Below are 21,133 nucleotides of genomic sequence, written 5' to 3'. Positions count from 1 at the left end.
CCAGCTCAACAAAACCAGTCCTCCAGGCTGTAAACCAGCTCAACAAAACCAGTCCTCCAGGCTGTAAGCCAGCTGAGCCACAACAGCAGCCATTGTAGAAGGTGACAGTTCATCGGAATGGAGTTATGCATGCAAGTCATTGTAGCTTGAAAGGACACTCCGTGTTGCTGGGGCCGCACTTCTTTGGTAGTAAGACAGCCTCCTAGGTGCTACTGAGGGATTCATTTATCTGCACTACCACTATTAACAATCCACTACATAAAGACTTTCTGCCCATTTTGCTCTGTAGTTGTAATTATTGCGATTCATTTAACAATATGTTGCCTTTATATTTTAATAGAAAAAATGTTGAAAACTATTTTAAATAAAGCAAGACTCCAAACATTGTTCTTTCAGAAAAAGATTGTTATAATTTCTTTGATAAACCAGAATGGTCCATAATAATGGTTAACCAGGTCTATCATGTACAGATAAATGTATCAATCAGACTATAGTCTTACTTAAGAAAACATGTACTTATGTTACACATTTGTAATATAGCTTGGTTGTTATTGTACTGTTTTTGTAAAACTTCATGAACTACTCATTTAGTACCCCAGCGCTGGGCAGCTGTTAGACTGGAACCGTGAATGGCAGATGTAACAGAAGTTACTCAAAAAGGACATTAGCTGAAGATGTAAAATACAAGTTTATAAAAAGGTGCTTCTTTGTTATAAAGCAGTATGACATATGATACAAAACAATAACATACACGTATCAATCAATCAATGTACAAGTGAGTTCACAAAAGTGACCAAAACTAATTAAAAGACAAACACCCATCTGTTACAATGAACATTGTGAATTCAGTAACATGGTGGGAGACAGTTCACGCTGCCTCACAGAACAAATGTAAAAAACAACACCAGCACACAGTGAGCATTATGACCTCCACAGTATAACACATGCAGCAAATAAAAGTATATCCCATAACATTTTTAAACACCTAAATCATATTAGGTGTTTAAAAATCTCCTTAGCGACATCATCTTCTTGACATGAATTCCAGGTGTGTTAATGAAAGTTTTAACTGCAGTGTTTAGCTGCTATTGTTTAAGTCCATTGTTGTACTCCTGAATCTTCTGCTTGATATGAGAGAGCTTGTTCTTTAGGTACTCACATCTGTCCCTTTTTTCCAAATACGTTGGCTCCTGGCAAGAAAAACAGATATACATTTATTTTTGTTATGTTTCGTTTTCTTTCCTAGTAATGAGATTCCAATACATCAGGGACAGTCTATCTGTGATAATCAATATCAAGAAATTGAAGGGTTACTGCATAGCAAATAAAATAACACATACAACCAAGTACAATACATGTTTACAGAAGAAAGGACATTTTGGTGATGGTGCTGAATTTATTATAACAAAGACATTTAGAAGTCATATCAAAATCCCATGCCAGAACATAGGAACAACCTCGTCTTCTAAAAAGCGAAGCCAATGCTGAAGTGTCTTAAACTTGCATTCCTTCTAATGTCCACCAGGGGGCGACTCCTCTGGTTGTATAGAAGTCTATGAGAAAATGACTCTACTTCTCTCTTGATTTATTACCTCAGTAAACATTGTAAACATGAGTTTATGGTCTCAATCTCTAGTTTTAAGTCTTCTTCAATACAGCATGATGTTCATTTAGTAAATGATGGTCCATTTAGAGTCAAATAGACTATAAAGCAGAGTATGCTTTAGGGCGGGGCTACACAGTGATTGACAGGTCTCTACCAGAGACGTTGACAGCTCCGTCTCATTTCTGCACTCCAGATATGGTGACTTCCATTCACTGGTTGTAAAAAGTAAAGATGGCGCTGGCCTTAATCCAAGATGGCGACGGTCAAAACGCCAAACTCTAGGCTTCAAATCGGAAGTCCACAAACCAATGGGTGATGCAACAACGACTACGTCCACCTCCTATATGCAGTCTATTGTTTGTACTGATTAAAAGGGACATTCCACTGATTTGGCATTACCCCAATACAATTGAAGGAATGAAGAGTTGGATTAGAACAAGAAATATTCAAATTGAATCAGCAACCTGACTTTTTGTTCCTTGTCAAGCCCCAAAACCCTGGATCCTACAATTCCCACAATTCAACTAGATAGCATCTCTAAACCCAATGCCTTCATTCATGCTCCACAGCCTCAGTTTGTAACACAGGCTTTCTGTTTGAAATCAACAGGAGATGCTGAATCCTTCGTGGTCTCTCTCATTTATAAAAAACGTATTTAAGGAGGATACTTGTTTAGTTTCTTCTGTGGCTTTGGAGGAGCTTTATGAAATTTGAGAAGAGAACTCTGAATATATCATTAGCGTTATTTTGGAGACTACACATTTATCAAGCTTGAATGATGTGGGTGTTTAACAGGCAGCGGGGATCTCATAAAGGATGCTTATGAGCTGAGTATCTTGAGCCTCTGTTTAGATCCTTCCTTTTTCCACTTCATGCAATTCCCCCTAATTCATGGAGGTCCAATACAAAATCTCTGGAATACCCCTTTAATATAAGTAGAATTCTATTATTAATAACTCCAAGATGAAAACCAGCGGGGAAACAGAATTATCTCAGTGACGAATCATCAACTACATTTCATGATGTATACTTACAGCTTTCTTCCTTTGGTATTCCATTAAAATGCCACCGATCCGCTCCTTTTCCTGAAACACAATTAGAATGATATATACACATGGTGCATTCAAGTGTGTTCCTGTGTGTGTGTGTAGACAGGATTGAGGGTCGTACCATTTGGCTGGTAGGCCGGGAGGGAAGGTTTTGCATCATCTCGTCCATCTCTTCAAACTTCTTGGCCATGGCCTGAACCTCAACATGCAGCTCCTTGTACTCAGCATACTGGTCATTGAATACAGCCTTGTACTGGTCCCTCTGCTCGTCTGAGCGGATGCTGGGGTACTTCCTGTGGGAACAGGACAGGAGAAAACATATTGTCTTGGCTGCTGGCTACATTCAAACTACAGCTGAATGTCTCTCAGACACCTGGCAGCAGTTTGTAAGGATGATAATATCCATTGAAAAAAAATGCATCTAAGATTAGAGTTAAAATATAGATATTTGTATTACCGTCAACAAATCCCATGAAATCTCCCCATACTTTCTGACTTTCCTAGCCTGTCTGTGTCTCTTAGCCCCAAACTCTATGGCACAGAACATCAGGCTTTAGATAAAACACAATACTTGTAGCAGGGTGGACTTATTGTTGCTTTGGCTCTGCACATGGTTTTTCATGACTATAATAACAATATAGAATATCTATATAACTATATCAAAGAAAGGAGGATGGCCTTTGTCTTTAAATAGTGAACAGCAGCTTTGGTAAGTGAACTGCTTTTGTTTTACATCTGTAGTAACGTTTCTATTGAGTTAATTTGTCTACGGTGTCGTTTTTATGATATGGTTAATATTGTTCCCTCTGATATAGTATTATATAGTATATATAATATTTGAATGGCTCGTGCTCTTCAGTGTGTGGATGAATACGTGTTTTAGCGCCGCAGGTCTGCTGGATTGATGTGTCATGCTTTGTTGTCATATAAATATATGTGACTGGTTCTTGTGAGTTTGTTCTTGTTACATTGATTTTGACTCTATGCATTGTCCGTTAATGACGAAGCATCCCGGCATGCTGGTGTCTGAGAATCAGTACTCTTAAAGCAAGCTTTGTTGACTTTGAAGTGGGAGAACCACATAACAATGGACAAGGTCCTAATGGTTGGACATTTAAATCTCCATATTGATGACACTACATGTAAAGAAATCAGTGGAGATCAAATTACTGCAGCAGCTCAAAGTTGTATTTCTGCCACAAACATGAAGCCTGAGAATCATATTTGACTTTGAAGTGGGAGAATGCTGTGGGTTACCACCACATAATTAGAATATCTTGAATCAAGAACCTTCATTGGTATGTCGAATATGTACATTCAAAATACATAACAGGTTGAATTTGAGCCTTTCTATACAGGGTGTCTGAATACAGCAATGCATATTTGGAAAATGTAACTAAAAAGGGTTATACTCACGCCACATAGTCGGCTATAACGACAGGTTTGGGGATGTGTCCAGCTGGAATGTGACCTCTGAGAATCTCTGGCTCCAGCGCCATCAGAGGAGCAGCTGCAGAGTAGTTAGTAGAGTCCATGATGTCTGGCTGAATAGTGGGGAGAGGAGTCTGCTCTGAGAGCCTGGAGGCTGGACCCAGCTACAGTAGGTAAACAGTCATGTGTTCACTTCATGTACACTGTGTGCAATCCAATGTCTGCTTGGACAAAAGCAATCCTTGATACTTACTATAGACAGAGGGACTGATGATCCAATAGTTTTCATCTAGGTTCATGGGAAGAAGAGAAGGGGAGTGATTAGATGTTCAAACTGAGACCTCCCAGTGAGGCTGCTTTCACGCTATATTTTGTTAAGTTCAGAACATTTCAGCAAAATGTGAATTTTGACATGTGTGTGTGTGTCAGACCTCATGCTCCAGCCCCTCCTTCCGCATCCTGGCTGCTTCATGCCTCCACAGCTTCAGACACACTCCTGCACTAATCAAGTAGAGCACCATGGTGATGAAGAGGAAGACGATGGCTGCTGTCTGGCCAGCCTCGGTGCGACAGAATGCCCCATTTACTCCGTTGTTGAAGACCGGTACATTGCATAGCCCCCCTCGTGTGGTGTCCCTCACATACACTATCCCTGCTGCTAAATACAGCATTGCCAAGACCAGGTTGATGGAACACTCTGTGAGTGGCCACCAAGAAGAGTCTAGAAGGATGGCTCTGTAGTATAAGCTCATGCCAAGAACGACCAGAATAACAGTCACTATCCATGCAAGACCAGCCACCACAAGGACAAAAGGTGTCTTGGGCCCCGAGTAGGAACCGCCCCCATATCCACCCCCATATCCACCAGCACCTCCACCGAGCCCCCCATACAGCTGAGGCTGGGAGTATCCATACATATTAAACCACTCGTTGTCCTTATGAACATAGGCACAGACGCAGGCGAACACTGCAGCTCCCAACAGCAGCTGCACACAGCCCAGGATCCTCAGCAGGCCAGCCCAGGACTTCATGTAGGCGTAGCGCTGTTGGTACTCCTCCACCTGCTCCTGGTAGGTCATGGCCGAGAGATTGGTGGGCACTGCTGATGCAGAGTCGAGGGCTTCACTACCCAGCAGCAGCCCGTCTCGCTCCTTCTGAGAGGTGTAGCTGCCCCCAGAGCCGCCGTAGGGGTCCCGATAGGACCCGAGAAGGGACGGAGATGGAGGGGCAGAGTTGGGGGGTGAGCAGGGGACTCCTGCCGTAGTGTGGCAGCTGGAAGTTAAAGGTGCTGGAGGAGGGGTGGGGATAGGCCAACCATTGCTGCCACGTTTATCGCTATTGCCACGGAAGAAGTTCTTAACAGAGGCGGGGATGAAGCGGCGGACTGGCTTAATGTCCATGACGTCACTATCATCCTCCATTGGCTCATCATCGCTGGGGGGATACAAGGATTCAGGCCCAACCGCTGGCTGTTCAGGTAGAGGGGGAGGAGGAAGGGGGTCCAGGCTTAGAGCCGGCGCTATTTCATGCAAGGGATTCGGGGGCATAGGAAAATCCGAGTCCTGCCATAAGGAGCCCCCAGGAACCTGGTCATAGTGTGGCATCTCTCGCACCCGGTCGAACCTGGGGACAGAACCAACCCCTCTTGAAGACATCGGGACCTGGACTCTGTGCTCGCTACAGAGAGAAACACAGGATTAAAACACATGGACCTACAGGGATTTAAAATGATAATTTAAGGTTATTAAAACTTGGGTCTTATTTTCGTAGCTTTGGACATAATTTCATTTGGTTATAATAACATTTTACTCGCCGATGTAATTGCTGAGATTGAGGAACAAAGCAACATCCCTACAACAAAGTCTGTCGGGGCAACAAACACAAGCAGTCGGACACAGTTTGTACCGGGAGCAGCCGAAAAGGTTTCCAGGATCAGGAAGAAAAATGGCTGAGGGACATGACAGTTTCTTTTTATCTCAAACTAATGCAGTGCCTGTTCAGAACAAGATATTAACATATAATCTCCATCTGTGAAAGCTTACATCAACTGAGCTGCCTGTGTGCACAGAGTCACAGCTTTATGCATTCATATTTAAAAAACAGTTCCACTACAGCAAAACTACCTGCAGAGGTTTTATTCTGAGTTGGAGGTGACTTGATGCTGTAATATTTACAATGTGAAAGGCGGGGGCAAAAGAAATGACCGACACACATAACACAACAGGATTCTAGATAATCCTGGTGCTGGAAGTATCAAAAAAAGCTCAAAGGTATCCGCAGACTTAAATCTATGCAGAGAACACTGTGTTTTTAGCTTTCGGTCTGAAGGACCTTCATCACAGCTACACACTTCTATCCAACCAGGATTTAGATTCTCACATACAGTAAACCTGCTCAAAATGAGCCAATGGGGACGCTTCCCTGAGAGGAAACCCGCCCACACCAGAAAGGAGAGACTCTAAAAAGGTACACAAACATTTCACCGAGATATGTGGTGCAAAAGTGAGAGCGAGCAGAGCTTGTCATATGTGAGCAGAAATGCAGCATTTGAGACTCGTAGCGGTAGATTCCAACTAAAGTGTTTCTTTTGTCCACAACTTCACGTTTTTTGATACATGTGTGGATGTGTTTAGCATCATATTCTCTGCAGTAACTGTAGCTAAAATGTGAGCGTGTGAATTTGTAGAATAGGATTTGTGCACCTGCGATGAACAGTTTGAGAATGTGTATCTTTTGTGTTGTGCTTGTGGAGGACAACAAAAAGTATACAACTCCTAAAACATTTCTTTCTGTGACTTCTAATAGTCGCACTGGTGACTATTTTCTACCACTACAAATTCCACTGTCACAGGTGCTCAGGTGTTTTGCTCCAAAAATACCTTCATAGTAATGCGAGGGTAGATCTGATGAGAAATGTGTAAAAGTATTGCTTAGATATACTCTTATGACAAATTATTCTTACAGCTGCAACGGAAATGGACTTGAGAGCAGTTGAAATATAAATAGCCTAGGCTTCAACATTTCAAAGCAGAAAGTAGTGATGTACCAAACACCCGACGCTTCATTCATAACGTATCATTTGATAAAGATTAGGCTACACTCGTATAGGCCCATTAGTCTTTTACTAGTTGTAGAATTAGTTTGCAGTGGTGGCTGCAGAGGGTTTAGCCTTTCAAAAAACATTTTCACTGAGTTAAAACAACAAAAACCGGTTTGGTCCCCAGCATGCACCTGTAATAATAATAGTAATAATGATGATGATGATGATGATGATGATGATGATGATGGGATGGTATAGCAGCAATCAGAGTCAATCTACCAGCACCATAAAGGACACTAAGCAGCTTGTTGAGCAGTGTGCTGCAGTGTGACATGCCTCCGGTCTGTATGAATGACCCTGCGCTACGTCGCTACCAGTGCTTTTACGTCTGCTGTGGGGGACCAGAAGATATTCATGCTATTTCCAACAGCCAGCTGAAAGAGTGAGGCTAACCATCACTTTCCCAAGGTGATGAAAACAATATCTTCTATTCTAGAAGAATACAGCTAAGCAACACATTGACTTCATACACAAATGCAATTAGGTCAATGTCAACTCTACTCATCATATTATACGCTTCTTCATTTACACATTCACCGTTTTTTGCCAGCTGTCCTTCCTGCATTTGGCAGCTGCAACTGTGTTACTTTTAGCCTGGATTATGTGTTTAACTTGTAAGATGATGGTTTACTCTCGTTTGTAATATCTGTCTCTCTGCTGACAGTGGATTTGTCCACGTTAGTGTGAGTTGAGTTTAACAGCTAAATGTATTTCCTTCCACAGTTTAGCTTTCCTTTGTTATTGTCACAATAACTATAGATGATAGATGATAGATTCATCATGTATATAATATATAATAAAATGTACTTCTTTAAAAAAATGTATTAATAATGACTTCTGCTAAATAGAATGTTACTGAAAAGAAAGAAGGAAGAAGATGTAGGCTAAACGCTTGTGCCTGATTGGCTTTGCCTGCATACATGTGAACAGCAGGACCTCTTTACAGAATCATTCAGCATTCACCTCTATATGTATTAGTGGTGGAGGCAGATATCTCCAACGCTGGATAAATAAAAGCAGAGCTATCTACATGTACGGATATCACGAGAGGTGCGTAAAGTGATGAGACACATTCGCAAAGTGTCTTGCTTTCAGTTGGGACAAAGTCAAGCTGAAATATTCTATGTGTACAGTTTACCATGGGTGTGCAGAAGAAGGTCCGATCGTGCAGGTGACAAAATGAGTTATTGCCTCAGTAAACTGTTATGTACTCAACAGTGAAGAGATGATGGAGATGTACATTTGTCTCGTGAATTGGCAAGCTGAGCAACTGTCTTCCAGGGTTAGTCCTCCATTCCATCAACAGCAAATGACCCTTTGGATGATCGGACCAGGTCTCTGGCTAGCCTGGTTGAAGACCTTGAATAGCTGCCCACAATTTACGAAGGTTGCTGCCTTTTACAAAGCTGTCAAAAAGCCCTATTTCTGTTGCTAATCTTACTGTGCACTGTGCAGAACCCACAACACACTGCTTCTCAGTGAACAAAACCAATTTCTAGATTTATTTTGGACCAAAAGTATTGACATTTGTGGATACCCTTGATTGTTATCTTTCTGGTAATTAGAGAATAATTTATTGTGTTGAAGTGTTGTGATGTTATGAAGAAGATATTTGTGCTTTAGGTTGAGGGGTCGTCCTAGATAAGATAGGTAAATCACTCTCAGCCGTTCTCACATCGGTCAACATGGAACTTGACCGATGAGGCATCATGAGCCATGAGGCCAGACCTGCTTTGTATCATCGTGTAGTTAGCACAGAGTACAGCACAGAGTCCCCATCCTCCCCGAAGTCACACGATTATTCAAAGTGACAAGAATGAAAGAAAGCACACAAAAGAAGTATTGCTATTGCACAAAATGCTATTTTTTTTTCAGACTTCTCTGGTATTGTACTATTTCAATACTGCATACTTTAAATCATGAATAAATTCGTTGAACTTAAACAATGTGCGAAGGAGTCACGCCTACAATGAGGCTGTAATCACAGGTAGACATTAGGAACGAAATTTACATTCAGAGTCACGAGCCAAACCAGCAGAGCTCCTAACAGACAGTGTGTTACCTTAGAGGCGTAGAAGGCTCACTGAGCTCATTCGCTACACCGCTGGCTGTGTGCTGGTTTACTGTTGTAAACATGAACTGAAGCTGAATTCACGTGCGTATAAAGTGCTAACGTTAGTAAACGTTCCTGCATGTGACGGTAGCCACTTCCACTGCAAACCGGTAGAAATGTTCAATTATAAATAAAAACAGCTTATATTGAGATAAAGAACTAATTAAACATACATTAGTCGACGTTTTATGCGTTAAAATCTAAATTCCTGTCATCATAAGCGAAACTGACACAATTCGACATTTGGACGCGGACTCACCTGTTGATGATTCTCCGTGGAAAGTGCAGCAACGTCCCGTCTGTTACCCTCCCTTTATTCTTCCACACTCTCGCACTGATCTCAGGTCAGACCTCACTATGAACTCCGGGTTCACTGAGGTTACTTAGCAGGAAAGAAAACTGATCCCAGATCCCCGCTGCGGTGAAACTCACCTGGCCAGTCTGACCAGTCTCACGACGCGTTCACTGTCTCCTCTCACATCCGACTTCCCACGCTCCGAATCTTATGTGTTTTTCTTATACCTGTAATATATACATTTACACATTTAACTATTATTAATCAGTGTGTTGGATGCAAGCAATATTTATTATTATTATTATTATTATTATTATTATTATTATTATTATTATTATTATTATTATTATAACCTATGAATTCTACTGTAGCTTTTTGGAGAAATTCCATCACAAATAACCTTGCATTAGAAAAATTATTTGTTCTCATCATCTTTGATGAGCTGTAAAAAACAAATTCCTAATAAGTAGACCAAGCAACTGACATGGTAGGACAGAGGTAAACAGTGCACACATTACATTATATGAATGTAAAGAGTGTGTGTGTGAGTGAAAGAAACCCCTTTTGATATTTCAATAATGTCAACAAACAGAGTGTGTAAGAAGTACTTAGATATACTTAAGTAAAAGTATTAGTACCACAGTGTAAAATATATTGTCATCCAGATATACTTAAAGAACTAAAAGTAAATTAAAGTACACACTATGCCTAATAAAATATATTATATCATTGGATTATAATTATTGTTGCATTCATTTAGCTAATTTAGTCCTTTCCTCTGTCCTGACTGATCACATGTGCACTGAACCTGGCTTGAGTAGTGTTTTGACTAATTTATGACCTTGCTAGAGTCTGCTTTTAAGTCCTTTTGTAATTGTTACTTAATATATATTTCTACTCATTACATTGTATTAATGCATAAGTCATTTTGCTCTAAACTTGCAAAAGACGAATTCTCCCTTTTCTGTTCACAAAGATAACTAACTGTGTTGTATGAGAATGTTCCAGCGCCAAGGCCTTTGGGCCGCTTGTTGTGGTTGCTGACCGTTTGTGTTCCATTGTTGTTCCGATCAGTCTGAGACCAAAAGTCTGTAACTTGGCCATCGGCCCCCACCTTTGCTCATTCTGTATAAAGAAAGCTTGTTCACTTTCTTCTTGGTTCTTCCTCACTGAGACTGTACGCATTCTGTTGTGATGATTGAACCTTCTTCCCACACACCCTACAGAGGCTAAGCCCTGAATGTCCTCAAATCCTGGAAGGCCCCAGGGTCTGCTAAGACTACATAATACAAAAAACTGAATAACTTTCACTGTATTAACTGCAGCCCTTTACATATAAAAGGAGACAGGCTCTGTCCCCTTTTTTGTGCTTTAAAGACAGACTCTTCCGTTAGCGTTCGACAACTCAGGTATTTTTGGAGTTAACACTGCTAATACAGCTAACTTGTTGCCCCGGTACATGCTGGAAAGCTTTCCATTATTCCTACCCTCTCGGCCTCCACATTGCCCCTACCTGGTTAGCTGCCCCCATCAAACCATATCCTTGAAGACCCCTCTACAGAAGCAGTGGATACTATTGGAGTAGGCTTAGCTCCACTGTGACGAAGTCTTCCCGATGGGAGCCAGAGACGATCCGACAGAATTTGACCGGCCACATCTGACACATCCATCCAACAGTTTGTCAAACCCAGCTCATGGTCTGACCTAGTACCTTATCAGTTTTGGCAAAAGACCTTTCTTTGTCACAGAAAGGTCATTTGACCCACACCAGAGCCCCCGCGCAAAAGTCCAACCCCCCCAACTGTGAAGCTCTTAAACTCAATCTGTTGGGCCCCAGAGTTTGTGAGTGAAATATTTGGTCAGTACATCAACATTGGTACTGCCGCAGTGAAGCACCAAGCACCAAGTGAATCCCTTCAGAGCAGTGCAGGAGTCACACCTTTGCATTAAGAGCTCCATGGCTTTTACAACAGAATTGGGACTGCATTCAGGGTAAGGTCTTAACCCCAAACTGGTCTGCCCCCACAGAGCTATGGACAACCCCCGGGCAAACGGCAGCCTACTCTTTGACTGGTAGTAATGACATGGAGACCACCTCTTCACTGTGGAGAGCCACAGCGTCAGAACTAATGTGGAGTGTCGCCCTGGATACATACACCAGGGATCAGCCTCATGATGCAGGCCAGCCAGAACTAGTTGTAGCTGGGGAGAGTCCCACAGAGGGATCTCTTCCTTCCCATCACTGTTATGTGGTATGTGCCACTTGATCAGTAGAAGGTGCCCCACTGGCCACAAAGCGTAATTCAGTGACAGCAAGCTTAATCAATTATTATTAAACATATAAAATGAGCAAATTACTTGTTTTTTTACTTTTTTAAAAACGTGCATTAGGTGCATATTTTATTGTTTATCAGTAGCAGATAATGTATAAACTATACATAGTATATAATATATATAGTTAATAGATTATCAATGAGTTCTGCCAGATACCCTGGCGGCATGCAGAGAAGATAGACCAGACGCTGAATCTATCGCTGAAGATTGCGAGCCGGCCGCAGACCTTTGTGCCACGGCACATCTGTGGGAACAGATTGGCTTATGGGTGCCGAAAGGAAACCAGCAGCGCTTCTCTGAAAATCCTGCCTAAAGCATACCCTACTTTATGGTCTATTTGACTCTAAATGGACCATAATTTACGAAATAAACATCATGGCGTAATCCAAAAACACTTGAAACTAGCTATAGAGACCATAAACTCATGTTTACCAAAGTAATAAATGAAGAGAAGTAGTCATTTTCTGATAGACTGATAGACTGATAGACTGATCAGACTTTTTGCAACCAGAGGAGTCGCCCCCTGCTGGCAAGTAAAGAGAATGCAAGATTAAGGCACCTTCGCATTGGAAATGTGTATGAGCATAACTGGCTAATCATGACATGCCTACCCGTTGGGAACGTAAAGGAGCGTGTTTGAGTTATCAGCATTTAAGAAAACTAAATGATTGACATCAATAGAATTAGTGAGTTCAATAGGTTAATGTCAGTAAGATTATTAATGATTATTAATAATAAGGGGCACCACCCTGAGAACAGGGACCAACAACCAAACTATAAACTAAGTCTCATCCGCAGAGGGCTCTGCCTGTGCAAATAGAATGAGGGTCACGGTATCATGACCTTTATGCAAACTTACACAACTCTATGGGTACAGTGGGTGGAGCCTGAGGAATGCATGCCCTGCCACAATATAACATTGACCCAACAACACAGATCCTGTAAAGGGAATACTGCTGTTAAAAAGCACCTTACTTGTTTAAAGTGTTTGCAAACCAAATGTTATTGCACTTTTGTTCATATAGCAGTACTTTTAAAATAAAAGTGCGCAAAACACTACTTTTGAATTCATTATTGAATGTTGCACATAACAATGCGATTAATCGCGATTATAAATTGTAATCGTTGCTCAGCACTAGGGGCGGGAACAGCTGGTGACGCGAATAGGAAGTCCTCTGTAGCGTAGGCCATCTCATTTCAGAGATCGCCTGGTCTGGCCTTCGTGGTCCTCAAAGGACGCGGCCCACATAGACTGCGAAGGCTGGGTCCTCCGAAGGATGCAGCCCCTGAATTGAGACACAGCTACGAGTCCGTAATGGTGGAGATTGGGATTGGGCCATCATTTCTGCTCTGAGGATCGAGGAGGAGCCATGAGCGAGGACGCATGAGAACTTCCAGGAAGTGTTTTAACGGCCGAAACGCCCCCTCATTGTTCATCTGTGATGTGATTGGACGCTGCAGCCGATCGGACTGACTGAGTATAACGCCAGAGTGAAGACAGATCAGATTAAACTCTAGTTTATATTTGATTAGTTTTCTGATTCACCGTCTGGTTTAAATAGATGTTCATTGTAGTCTGAACAACAAAAGGACCAAAAACAACTTTCTTCATTTATTAGAAAGATTTGTTTTTTCATGATCTGATATTTCCCTCAATAACTTTATTATGAAACAATTAACGTCAGAGAGATCTTTTTACATAATGTATCATCATTTCATTCAGTCACGTGAGGCTGATCAGTGTTTGAGAGAGTTTTATCATTTAAATTTAACCTGAAACATATGCCTAATAAATTAATTCCAGTGTTCAAGAGAAACGATAATCATATTCTGGGTTAATTATTAATGACGTCACAATCTGAATTTCAAAATGTACAGATGCAAATAATTCATAAATAAGACGAACGCATTCCGCCGGTAGAAATCATTCCTGCGCTTATAAACAGAACACAGGACACAGTTTGTCAGGTAACAGGTCACAGACTACAGAGAGAAACACCTCTACTTACTGTGTCTTCATTAGTTATTAGTAATATTAGTTACTATTATTTAGTACAGTGATCATGTAAACAGACACAAACTTCTCTAAAGTCTCTCCAGCTGTTAAAGCCGACTGACAGCTGATCCAGGGGTACATCCCAAGTCTCTTAATTGTCATTTCCTCGCTCGAACCGGAAGTTGTACTGCGCCACCATTGACGGCCGTCCCAAAGCTCTTATTTAGCTCGGAGGAGCGAGGATCGAGGAGGGAGGAGGGATCTCTGAGGAGCCATCAGCGAGGACGCATGAGAGCAGACTTCCAGGAAGTGTTTTAACGGCCGACACGCCCCCTCATTGTTCATCAGTCATGTGATTGGACGCTGCAGCCGATCGGACTGACACGATTTCTTTCAACATGTAAACAATGAAGACAGATCAGATTAAACTCTAGTTTATATTTGATTCGTTTTCTGATTCACCGTCTGGTTTAAATATATGTTCATTGTAGTCTGAACAACAAAAGGACCACAAACAACTTTCTTCATTTATTAGAAAGATTTGTGTTTTCATGATCTGATATTTCCCTCAATAACTTGTATTAACAGACTTGGGATGCGGCCAATGAAAGGAGCCCCATGGCCGCACGTGCACGTACTACGGCCTATCACGGGTCGACATGTACTTCCGTGTTTTAGGACTTGTCAAACCGTGATTGGTTGCCATCAGCAGTAGCGTTTGAAGAGATACTGCTGTTCCTGGAACTGTCTACGGGTAAGGAGAACGGAGAGGCACAAAGATGGAGGTCCTTCACGCTGTCCACGTCCTGCTGCAGACCCTGCTGTTTCTGCTGCTGTGGTCCAAAGGTGAAGGGAGAGAGTCGGAGCTCAGCCACGTGACCTGCGGCTCACTGGTCAAGCTGCTCAACACCAGACACAACGTCCGCCTGCACTCCCACGATGTCAAGTATGGCTCAGGTAACTTCACTCAACCAGACCAAATATCAATAAGTTATTAAAGACCATTACACGCGACAACACACGAGACTAAATGGATTGTGTTCGTCCCTCGAGCGGCAGCATAATGTTCATAATGTCGAAAATCTCACAATTTAGAGATTCCTTGCTCATCTGCAGATGTCCATAAACTACAACGCGTCCCAAACGGAGTAGCAGCCAGGCTTCCTCTCCGTGGTCGACTGTGAATGTATAAGATGAACAAGCAGCCTTTATAACCCGTACGTTACGTTTAACAACTCACGAACGCCCAACGCGCGGGTACTACGAGTACTACGTGTTTACCCCGGTAGTCTTAAACCCAAATGAAGACCGGTGGTGCACCTCTCTGAAGGTGTTCAGTTCATCTCTGACATGTGTTCAGTTCATCTCTGACATGTGTTCAGTTCATCTCTGACATGTGTTCAGTTCATCTCTGACGGTGTTCAGTTCCTCTCTGACGGTGTTCAGTTCATCTCTGAAGGTGTTCGATGAACACGTCATTTCTGTCGCTGTAGTTTGCATCGAGCTTCCTGGTCGCGTTGAGGCAGCTCGTGGAGTCGCTGCTCCGGTTGGTTCGGTCCAGAGAATCAAATCCCGCTTTTACAACAAAAAAAAGCCCAAATTTGGAAATATTGGATTGCAATCAAATTCCTACCTAGCAAATGTGGTCAGATCATGATCATTTGTGTTTGTTGGAATATCAACACTATTGCAGGAGTGAAGAGTTGAAGTATAACTTTTTACAGTTTTAGTATAACTACTCTTTGTCTTCATACACATCACTCCATATTCTTGGAGGAAATCTTCTGTTCACATGCAAGTCCCCCATGCTGTGATGGTAAAATGATGGTCTAGTCACATAGTTATGTGTTGTATTACCCTCGTGTGCTCCACTTGACCTCCCTCTTCTCCCGTTCCCATATACTGCCACAAGAAGCCTCACGTCTCTCCCCTTCTGGGTGCTTGTGCTTGACTTCTAGGTTTCACTGTATCTACTGTATGTCACCAGCACAGCTGTAAACAGTTGTGCACACACATGGATGTGTAAGAGAAGTGTCCCCTCTCCAGACAGAGAGCCTGAAAGTGACACTTCAACCATTCAACACTGGCCTGTAGAGTTATGCTGCAAATAAGAACACACACAAGCTAAATGCACAAAACTGTCACATTACATTAATGTAAATGTAATAATAAATGAGGTGTAACTAGAAACTGATCTACAGGACTGTATCGTACACATCTGCTACGTCTTCATTCTATTGCTGTTCTATCACATGTTGTGTGATAGTTTGTTACATATGGGTCCTTTTGGTGGGTGTGCTAGGCTAATGTTAGCATTTAGCAGAGCCCTGGAACACTAGCAGGGGCATAGCCAACCAGAGGAAGAGTAGGGCCGGGTGTAGGGGTCATACGCCGTGGTCAGTGGGTAGAGTGGGGCGGTTCAATCCCAGTGTCCTTGAGCGAGACACTGATCCTCAAGGTGCTCCTCGGGAGCTTTACAGCAGCCCACTGCTCCTAATGCTGAGGATGGGTTTAATGCAGAGCTCCGACTGCATGTTTGTATATGAATAAAGTCCAGGTCGTCCCTCTGGAGCGTCCGTTGTAGCGTCAACCTTCCTGTATCGTATCTTTGCTGAGTGGAGCTTCAACTTTGCTTCTTCTTCTTTCCATTTACAGCAGATTGCAACCATTGCTTTTTAATGTTTCCCCTACTTTACAAGAGGCATTGTTGTGTCTAGTCACGTCACATTTAGCAACACATGTTGATGTGTGTGTGTGTGTGTGTGTGTGTGTGTGTGTGTGTGTGTGTGTGTGTAGGCAGTGGACAGCAGTCTGTAACTGGAGTGGAGAACGCAGACGATGCCAACAGTTACTGGCAGATCCGTGGGAAGCCCAACCTTCCGTGTCAGCGTGGAGCATCCATCAGGTGTGGTGAGGTCATCCGCATCACACACATGAAGACCAGTCGAAACCTCCACACACACCGCTTCAGCTCCCCGCTGTCCAACAACCAGGTCAGACATTGACACCCTCCAGGTTCTACTTGTATTTGTTTGCAATAGTTTTTGGTCAACAATGGATCTCTGTGGCACAGAGGAACATTTATCAGGCTTTGGATACACACGTGATGTTATTTGAGGAGAACACATTCATTGTGGGTCTGCTGTCCTGTCTGTGTGGCCTGCAGGAGGTCAGCGCCTTCGGAGAGAACGGCGAAGGTGACGACCTGGACACGTGGTCGGTGCAGTGTGACGGCGATCACTGGGAGCGCGACGAGGCCGTGCGCTTCAAGCACGTGGGCACCGACGTCTTCCTGAGCGTGACCGGAGAGCAGTACGGCCACCCCATCCGCGGCCAGCGAGAGGTGCACGGCATGAGCGCTCCAAACCAGCACAACTGGTGGCGCTCCATGGAAGGCGTCTTCCTCCAGCCCAGCCAGGTGCCGCTGCGCCACGATGAGCTCTGACATTATCACCGGGAGACACAAAGAGGGGGAATCCCTGCTCACGGGGGGCTTTAGCTCTCTTGGACCAAAACCACGTCATGTGTGAATGATGTAGAATATTAGACGGACTCATCTCTGTACATGTGAAACACTCAGGGGGTCTGACACCAGAGGGATTTAGTTATTTTATATAAAGATTAACATCAGTGGTACTATATGAAGTTATGTCATATGGTCCTTTCATAAGGAGAACATATTTATTCTGAAAACAACACACTGAAATACCCAAATCGCTGTTGTAATTTCTAGTTTCACTTTTGAAATATTGATAATTTGTCAATTGACATAAAATGAATCTGCAACATTTTCCTCATCATAGTACTCAAACATTATCTGTTGCTTTTCTTGGTTTTTATGAAATCTCTCTAAAGTTTGGTACAGTACTGTGCACTTAAACTCTGCTTTCAAAAGTAATGCCATGAATCCTTCTTTTATCAATTAATGACGTACAAAGTCAGGTCAATAGGGAGAATCCAGAACAGCACTCATCTTTGCGTCGCTCTCCAGCCTTTCAGAACCAAATATTTGAGACGTTGACTCCTCAGTCCAGAGCTCCTGCTGCCGTCTTTGAGCCGAGGTGAGTCGCTTGGCTTAGATTTCAGATGGATGTTTTTTCTGGACTGCGAGTCTTTCTGACCAGACGTCTTCGGGCTGTAGTTTGATGTTCAACAGTTCCAATAGGATTTACCAAAGTCTCCTTAGCAGTTGGTCTGCTTCTCCTAAACACGTTTCTGTACTCCAAACAAGTCACATTTCCCTAAAAGTCTTCTGAACTCTGTGTAATGTCAAACTGAAATAAAAGCTAATGAGTGAAAGTAGAACTAAGTGAAGTGGCCCTGACTGCAGAGAGCTTTGTCCACCATCAGCAACTTACCTCCCCTGATTTACGGTAGCTCGTTACGGACTAAACAAAAGGGGACATTCACACTAAATGGAGCTCTGGACAGACATTGAAATGCAGTCTGAGTTCTCTCTGAAAGGTGCCGGTGGTTTTCTTGTAAACAAAAGTTTATCTTTGAGCTCTAACAAAAATTGTGAACACTTTGGTCTTTATACACTAGAGCCACACATCAGCCGATCAAAATGAGAGCTTGTAGTTGTGTGGGAGCCAGTCGCGTGTCAGATCTATAATTGAGAACCAATCTTTCTCGGGTCAGGCGGTGTTGCCAGATCGGGTTAGTTTTGATGAAGTTGGGCTCTGATAAAGAGCCAAGTGTACAGGAGAAGCCAACGGACTGAGCGTTCAGCTGGGAAGCTGTCTCCGACTGTAAATCATCAGCCATGAATCACACACGGTGACTTCAATCAGTTCATCGCTCAAAGTGTTGGCTGAGCCTCTTTATTAGTTCTGTTCGCTCATATTTTAGACAAAAAACAAGAGTCAGTCACAGCCTGTGCATGGGCTCAATGAAAACCATGACTTAACAGCTTCAAGGGTTATTAATATTAGATATAAGATCATTTTGCTACATTCCAAGTAGTGTCCTGGAAGGAACTACATCATTACAGGAAATGGTCAGTGTTCATTTGGTACACTCCTAATGAATACATGTTGATTAACGCGTGTGTGGCCTACAGAGACTGTTGGTCAGGGCACAACAGGCCATGCAGACGTGTGCGTTTCTTACCAATTAAATAAAGTTGATAATTAAGTGACAACATAATCAGTCCGATACATGGAGATGAACCTGACGGCAGGGAGACTTGGTTTGACCGTAAGGTTTTAGTTGAGATGGTAAACCATATTTGATAGGATTGTTTTTTGAAGTTGTTACCAAGCAATGAGCAGCTGGATTCATCCTGATGTGACTTATTTAAACTGGTGACGGTTCCCTCTGTAACATGTCATTGTTTGCTCCTCTCAACCTCTGGACGTGACCCTCTGTGCTGCTTTATGTACGTCATCCATGTTTATGTGAAGGGAATAGAAGTCCATCCGGGTTTACGGATGGTTTCCATACTGTATGTTGGGTCATTTAACAAAGATGTGGCTGCTGAACTATTGTTATGAGATGTGATCCCTTGCTAATATAACACACCTCTCATTTCACCCAGACCGCTGGAGAAGAATATGAAAATGCACATTATGTCTGTCTTGGATCTACACAAAGTATAAAATGTTGGGTGTCTGAATTCAATAATAAAATGAGTATGAAGACAACGTGTCACAGACCTTCTACTTGATGCTGTGGTCATTTCCTGTTTTTAGAAAGGTTTGAAATCAGGTGTTCCCTTGATAAATCTGCTGCATGTTATCTAAGACACACGTGTTAACATGACTCTTAGTAACATGCAGCACAGATTCATCTTTTCAATTCTTTCAAAAACAAGCAATAATATAATCTTCCACATCTGAAGTCCTTCAGCATTCATTGTGATATCAAATATTTACAGTCTCAGCCAATGAAAATGTGCCGTTTGACCTTTACAGGAAATAGACTTAACCAACAAATGTCCCTTTCTCTTATATAAGTTGTCATGGCGACCTTACTTTATAGATCTGGCTATAATATTTACATTCTAGCTTCATCAAATTTAAAATGTGGATAATGCAGGACATTACAATACGTGTGATGCAACACACTGAACAGCCCTGAAATGAAGCGTGTCCCTCTAAAGGCTCTAAAAGCAGCCTCCCTGCTTCAATATAGGACTTTTCATTTGACAATAGGAGTTCTGGTGAGATGATGTAGGAACAGATAATAATGCTCATATGTCACTTCTCTAGTTCTTATACAGCTTGTAATCAAACCAGCACATAGCATTGTGTTTAGTACAACACTTTTTCATCTATGTCTATACTTTCTTCAAAAGATATTTTGTCATGAAAACACCAGGTAGCCACACATTTACATAACGTCTGCAGACAAAGCTCTCGAAGAGCACTTAAGAAAAACATTTTATGTCCACAGCAGGTGGCGACAAATGTCCAAAAAAAACAAATGTTCCTACTGAGAGGATTGTGCTGCTGAACTGAAGGGAACAAACCAACAGACCTCAGTCAAATACACATAGATGATGGTGGAACATCTGAACTATGCTAATTTTGTCTAGTGAACTCTACAAGGTATTTGATCCTGAGGGGAAATTCACATGTTACACCCATACCACAGGTAAGTAGGAACCCAATAAAGATCTTATAAAATGACATAGCTCTACAGAATATGAAATAGATTACATGAATACCATCTGTGCAAATACATGTGCAGAAATAATGAGTCTCGTAATGCAGCTTTGAAAGCCTTATAGAGGTGAAACTGACTTAAGAGTCATACTGATGTAGAGATAAGGTATCTTTTATACATCATATACATGTACATAGTTCATGTTTGTGAAAGAACATATTGTAATGATGTTATGACATATGGAACTAGGGCTGGGCGATATGGCCATCATCTCCATAACCACATATATCATGATATAGCATGTATTTTCTCATTACAAGAACCTGAGTGGAAAATGATCAAAATAGTTTAAAATGAAATTACAGAGAGAAAAAAGAAATAAATATAGGCCAAGCATAATTCACGATAGAAACCATATAACGACAAAATAATACAATGATATTAGTAAAAGGTTTCATACTAAGGTATTTTCAGCAGCACCAGGTCCAGCACAAGATATGGGGTTTTGTTTCGTTCATGTAAAACAATGCAAATACTACTGCGTGGACTACATTTCCCCAAAGCATCCAAAGCTACTTTTACTAACATGAAACCGTCTCT

At 42.1% G+C, this 21,133-nt stretch overlaps 2 protein-coding genes across 2 annotated transcripts; one reads left to right on the top strand and one right to left on the bottom strand.

The window, feature by feature from the left end:
• Nucleotides 1-669: 669 nt before the first annotated feature.
• Nucleotides 670-9,579, bottom strand: LOC306697415 (MARVEL domain-containing protein 2-like). Its single transcript, XM_079161310.1, has 7 exons — nt 9,559-9,579; nt 4,518-5,763; nt 4,340-4,375; nt 4,072-4,250; nt 2,777-2,948; nt 2,641-2,691; nt 670-1,190 (listed from the first exon to the last, which is right to left on the bottom strand). The coding sequence occupies exons 2-7, from the start codon at nt 5,739-5,741 to the stop codon at nt 1,086-1,088; spliced, it is 1,767 nt and encodes a 588-aa protein (XP_079017436.1). The 5' UTR covers nt 5,742-5,763; nt 9,559-9,579; the 3' UTR covers nt 670-1,085.
• A 5,068-nt stretch (nt 9,580-14,647) lies between these two features.
• Nucleotides 14,648-17,818, top strand: sdf2l1 (stromal cell-derived factor 2-like 1). The gene is made up of 3 exons (XM_079161758.1): nt 14,648-14,881; nt 16,721-16,917; nt 17,091-17,818. The coding sequence occupies exons 1-3, from the start codon at nt 14,704-14,706 to the stop codon at nt 17,367-17,369; spliced, it is 654 nt and encodes a 217-aa protein (XP_079017884.1). The 5' UTR covers nt 14,648-14,703; the 3' UTR covers nt 17,370-17,818.
• The last annotated feature ends 3,315 nt before the right edge of the window (nt 17,819-21,133 follow it).

This window comes from Pholis gunnellus (assembly GCF_910591455.1).
Source record: "Pholis gunnellus genome assembly, chromosome: 6".
Classification (NCBI taxonomy): Eukaryota; Metazoa; Chordata; class Actinopteri; order Perciformes; family Pholidae; genus Pholis; species Pholis gunnellus.
Note: the sequence above shows the minus strand (reverse complement) of the source record. Positions and strands in the feature narration are given on the sequence as shown.